We start from the raw sequence: 6,000 nt of genomic DNA, 5'->3' as shown, positions 1-6,000 counted from the left end.
CTCTGGCAAATTGATTTTTTAAAACATTTAATATCATTTGGGCTCCTCACTTTTATCTGTGTTATTTCTTCCTTTTATTCCTACAACACTTTCCCCTCTGTCTGTGCAGATCAGAGTAGCTGTCTTCTGCAGAACAGCAATCTCATTTTGTTTATCTTGTGTTTCCAAGAGAATTGAACAAGCCCAGGATTCACCTCCTCTAAACAAATACTTGCAAGACAAAGGTATCTCAGCTATTCTAAGGACAAGAGGTTTGTTGAGATGGAGAACAGTAAAGACTAGCAAGGAAAAAAAGTCAATGTGTTTTTATCTGAAAAAAAAAGTTAATCCTTTGCGCAGCCTCATTTGCTTTTGAGATAGCTCTCCTTTTTCATTTAAGTTTTAGAGTTTTTCATCCAAAGGAAGCAAGAAACCGAGGTATTTTCTTTGTTCCTGTCAAGTAGCTCGAACAGTTTGAGAACAGAAACCAGTCAGAGCAGTGTGATTAGCGTAGCCAATTAGGGTGGATTTGCATATTCACAACACGGGTATCGAGAAATAATTCTGCAGAGATAATGCAAGCGTGGCAGCGCCTGTCTGCCAATCGGAGCACCCTGGCTCCCGTGCTGGATGGTAATTGAGAAATAACCGTGCAGTGATCCTGCAGATTGGGCACCCCGCGCCAATCCACATGCTGGCACTGCGCAGCTGGGGAAGAAAGTGCGTTTGCAAAGCAGTCGCTGTACGATACCCCTGCATGCTGGAAAAGGTTAATCTACACTCCATTTACATAAAATGCAACAGCATCTGTCAAATGAGTTGGTTCTTCTAAGATTATTTCCAGCTACAACTTGTGCTAGCTGCCACTTTTGGTGGCCCAACCTCACCAGGAGTCTGGGGGATGTGGCTTTTAATGAGGTGGCACGCGGCCGAGCCCTGAGTGTCCCGTGGCTCCTCCGTCCTTCAGTTCAGCCAGGTACAGTGTATGAGGTGCAGGTGAGCTTTGCACAATAGCCCAAAGGTCGAGCCATAAAACCCTGCTCGTTTTTGCCCCATCATCGGGGTGTTATCCAACAACCAGGCAAGAAAGCAAACAGCCTTGCAAGAAATCTTGTAGGTTCTGCTGGATAAAAGACCAGGGTGGCTGATCACAGCAGCTTTATTATCTCTGAAAGTGAAAAATCACCTTATATACTATAGTGACAACAATCTGTGCTCCCTCTCTGCATTCCTCTGGCTCCCACTGCTCTTCGGCTCATACCAGCAACCATGTTGCTGCAGGCATGCAGGCGAGCACAGGGCAGAGCCCCCTGCTGCCCCGTGCCCACATAATCTGCATCTTCAGGACACCGTTGTCTGATCCAGGGGCTGCCAAGTCCCTCCCTGCAGTGTGCAGCAGCCATGTGTGCTGATTTTAGAAAGACTGATGGTGATGTTTGTCCGCAGTACTCCTGACTTCTCTGGTGAGGGGGCTGAGGCCTTGATGTTGAGTCATGGCGGGGCAGCCCGAGGCCTTCTCTCAGGTACAGCTCCACAGGCCACGGGCACTTTCAGAGCTGCTAAGGGAAAGACAACACCACAAAAAAATGAGCTTGTGGGTACTCAGGGCTACGAGATATCAAGGGAAACTTCAAAAAAAAAAAACCCTAAAATTAGACCATTGCACAAATCATAAGATTATAACCTGGTATCATATCTACCAGGATAAAGACCATGAGCTCTCAACCTCTGTGCCACAAAGAGACATTAGGCACATTTAGTTGGGTAGAAATGTCTCCCTCAAGAAAGATATATATTTTGTAATAACCCATGATACGGATTTTATACCCATCTCAAGAATACTCACCACTGGTTTATCTACTCCACTAACTTACGTAAGATTTTTTTTTTTTTTGTAATGGCCTCCCTTTATGAATAACCACAATCATCTCTTTCCTTCCTATCCCCTTTGTGGCACAAGCTTTTTATTAGAAAGTTAATAAACTTTGTGTATGTTCTAAAGATAATATTGAAAACTGCAAAACTGTGTTCTGCATTTTATAATTGGTGTGGAAAAAAGGGGGAGATCTAATCCAATTGGGTCTTCTTTGCTCTCTTTTGCTCTCTCTCTCCTTTTTTCCCCTTTGATGGTAAGCAGCAAATTTTAATTAGCTTCATTTCCACAATTCAGTCATGCATATGTAATCTTTGTTCACACTTTTATAAAGTAAAATTAAGTGAAAGAAATTGGGTAATAATAGAAAGCTTGTCTGAGCAGAACAAATGTGAATTATCAAACATAAGGAGAGATGACTGGGAGTACAGGGCTTGAAGTTGTGCAAGGTTTGAGGTGTTTTTTTTTTTTTTTTTTTTTTTTTTTTCTGAAATAGGACTGCATAAATAATGCATAGGAACAGGTGCTGATTATCCTGTTTTGGGCATCTTTTGTTCATTATGTACTTGGGCTGCTGAGGTACAGTGATAACCAGTGAATGTGAGGAGACTGCTTAATAACGGCTTTCTAATGTTTCTCTTTTATTACAAGCTGAAAGTGTCACATGAGCTTGTCTAGTTAATAAAAATCACTTTGTGAACCCACTGTTCTTAGATTTGGTATTGGAACAGATCACTGTATTGGGCCTCTCTTGATTATAGCTGCAAAAGCTGTTCTGCCGTTTTGCATTGTAATTTAAAGGTTTCCTAATCCATATACACACCCTCTAATTAAATGTTTCCAGGGGTTACCTTGGGAGCCTTCAGTGCTATGGTTTGAAACTAAAACTAAAGAGTGCATTAAATTCATTCTCCCTGGGGTGAGACACAGGAGAGGGAAGTCCATTTTCATCCCCTGCTACTCCTGATTATTAGAAAGCACCAGCATGGTTGGGACTGCTAACTTCACTATTTTTGTTATCTAACATGAGAAGATGGAAATTTAAAGGGAGACGATCAATATGTTTATATCTTGTTCAGCTTATCATTTCTGAAGAGATTCATCATCAGCAATGAAAAACCAGAACCTCCTGTTGACGTAAATGGATCCATGGCCACAGAAGCTGCACAACAAACACTGCTGCCAGAAATTTCGAGATCTTCACGAAAGGAAATTTAAAGTAGCAAAGCATGTTGGTGTCACCACATAGAGAAGTAAAGTTAATGGTTAATGGTTAATGTTAAACTCATGAGCAGATACTTTCTCTTCAGCGCCTGTGCACACACACTCAGCCTCACCCCACCAACCTAACAGGTCTTGGGGAAACACCTCTTTTTGTCCCTGAGAAGGAGCTCTTGTTACAGGAAGTGTTTCAGACTTGGGAGTTTCTTTTTTATTTTTCTTTTCTCTCTAAGCGTGCTTTGCTATCAGTACATAGGGATAACCAAGATTTAGGTTAATGGTTAACAGACCAGTGATAACCACATAGAAACTCTGACTTCCTCCTGCTGTGGTCAGGACAGAAAACTGCCTTCACTCACAGAAGAGGCAAGAGCTGAAAGGAGTGCAGTTCACAGCGCAGAGGGCTGGAGTATGGCAGCTTTGCTACAGATTGGTAAGAGCTAAGACAGTTTCTCTCCCACTCAGATTACTGACTCAGCTGCTGTTGCTTACAAAACCCACAGGTGTGTCTAGTTGAGACACTTTCATTGTACCTGATTGTTCTGACCTGTGTGTCTTGGTGAAGAGGGCAAAGCGAGAAAGGATCTATTTTCTGTCATTTTGGACATCAGGGAGGCTCTTCTTCCCTCTTCATCATCCCAGGGGCTGCTCATGGAAGGACAGACATCCTCTTCAGACTGTTTTCATCGCATTAACCACACTCATATCCCAGAGTTTGAGGTGTCTCATTGGATCAAGATCACTATGGCCTCTCTTGACATCTGCATCTTTGTAGCAGGCATCTTGGGCAACAGCATCACTATCAAGGCCACCAAGATTCTGCAGAAGAAAGGCTACTTGCAGAAGGAGGTCACGAATCACATGGTGAGCTTGGCCTGCTCAGACCTGCTGGTCATCCTGCTTGGCATGCCTGTGGAGTTCTTCAGCGCCATCTGGAGACCTTTCGGCACCCCAAATGGCAATGTGGCTTGCAAGCTCTACTGTTTCCTTTTTGAAGCCTGCAGTTATGCCACCGTGCTGCATGTGGCCACCCTTAGCTTTGAGAGGTACGTGGCTATTTGCCACCCCTTCAAGTTCAAGGCACTCTCTGGACCCCGCACAGTGAAGCTGCTCATCGCCTTTGTCTGGGTGACATCTGTCATCGTGGCTCTGCCCCTGCTCTTTGCCATGGGCACAGAATATCCCCTGGAAATCATCGAGGGCTACGAAAGTACGATGGGCTGCATGAAGCCAACTCCCAGGCACCAGTTACCCCCTACGGACAACATGACCATCTGTACCAGCCTCTCCTCCAAGTGGCCTGTTTTTCAGGCCAGCATCTTCACTGCTTTTGGTGTGTACATCATAGTGCTGGGGTGTGTCACCTTCATGTGCCACAGCATGATGAAGGCCCTGAAGATCCACAAGAAAGGAACTGTGGCGGTGAAGGGTGACCTAGGACACCAGGAGCAGTACCTAAGGAAAAGTGAGAGCTCAGAGGGCAAGAGCTCCAGGAGACAGATCACTCTATTCCTGGGTAAGATCCCTCTTCTACTCTGCCTCTTCTCCCCTGCCCCCTTCCCACAAAGGAAGGAAAACCAGAGGCCTGCATCTTGCCTCACCAAATTCCCCCCCCTCAAATGGGGGATGTATGGTTTGACACTGGTCCGAGATGGAGAGGCATACTTCTGGTTGCAATGACATATTTAAGAAACCTGATTTCTTTGCATGTTTCTGACTATTTTTGTTGTTAGAACAGGTGGGAGGGAAGACAAAAGGAAAAATCCATTTACTGTCTAATATTTATGTTGCCTGATTATACTGCATGTCTACATGCAGCATTAGTGGTAACAGGATGTTGCTGCTTGACCTTTGTGGTAGAAATAGCCACAGATGCCTGGACATAAAGTAGCTCTACTTGCATGTCTTCCCATTAAATTACAAATACATGCATATTTAGTAAGGCCCTTAATAAGAGGGCAGACTGTCTTGCAAGATATAAAGCTTGTCCTGCTCTGAAGGCATGTCCCTGTTAACTGGGGATGCTCCCTGAAGTGCACTGATTTAGCTTTCCGTGGCTGTGTTGCATCCGAGCATTGAGGGAGCTGGGCTGGGCAGCTGATCTGGTCTTGCAAATTACTGTTGCCCTTTTTGATTTTTTTCTCGGTTTTATTTGAAGGCCTATAACCTTGGAATTATGTTTGATTCTGATCTCTCTTGCCACATTTGTCAGACAAAAACTAATCAAGCTGTCATTTTACCAACTTGGACTCTTTCCAGGCAGTGATCCATGCAGTCTCCACATTTGTTGATGCTCTTAGAGGTACCCTTAATCATGTCCTGGCTGAATTACAGCTAGTTCTTGTTTTGTTGGGTTGCTTAATACGATACCGGGTATAATAAATGAACCATCTTGTGTAGGAATGCACAGCAGACCTAGGATTCCTGTGTTGATTTTTGATGCTCTGCTTGATATTGCAGAGGGGGAGCTGAAACTTGTGGATCTGCCCACTTCTAGAACTTTATGTTGATGGCGATGACTTGAGAATCCCTTGCTTCCTCAGCTAGTCCTGCTTCTGCCCTGGTCTGGGGCAGGGAAGGGTGTAGGGCAAGGAGTCTAGGGTGCAACCAGCACCTTTTCTGCTGCAGGTGTGGTGGAAACCTGTCAGACAAGGCCTGTGACTCAGGCGTGGGGACAGGTTGGAGCTGCGTGCTGTGCCCGCCGTCACCCTCCAGATGGGAGACGTGACGCTGCAGGCTGCACACAGCTCTTCCGCGTGCCCAGGGTGCACATCTGAAGAAGAAATCGTCTCCTCGCACAAGGCATCTATTAGTCAGGGACGAGAGCCCCCGTATCAGGATGATTAAAAGGGCTCTTGATACCTGAGTCCACCGAAAGTACTGACTTCTGGGCTGGAAGCTTAACAGCTGAAGCTAAATGCAGCATG

The 6,000-nt window shown here is 45.0% G+C and overlaps 1 protein-coding gene across 1 annotated transcript in view; it reads left to right on the top strand.

Moving 5' to 3' along the window:
- Window positions 1-3,724: 3,724 nt before the first annotated feature.
- Window positions 3,725-6,000, top strand: part of GPR39 (G protein-coupled receptor 39) — a gene marked incomplete at both ends in the record, with an annotated part of 71,612 nt that continues 69,336 nt past the window's right edge. Inside the window, one exon of the mRNA XM_084288937.1 lies at window positions 3,725-4,589. Within this exon, the coding sequence (XP_084145063.1) occupies window positions 3,725-4,589 (865 nt within the window). The remainder of the gene's footprint in view (window positions 4,590-6,000) is intronic.

This window comes from Netta rufina (genome assembly GCF_964035555.1).
Source record: "Netta rufina genome assembly, chromosome: 6".
NCBI classification, from domain to species: domain Eukaryota; kingdom Metazoa; phylum Chordata; class Aves; order Anseriformes; family Anatidae; genus Netta; species Netta rufina.
The sequence above is the reverse complement of the archived record's forward strand: the minus strand, read 5'-3'. Positions and strand labels throughout refer to the sequence as shown.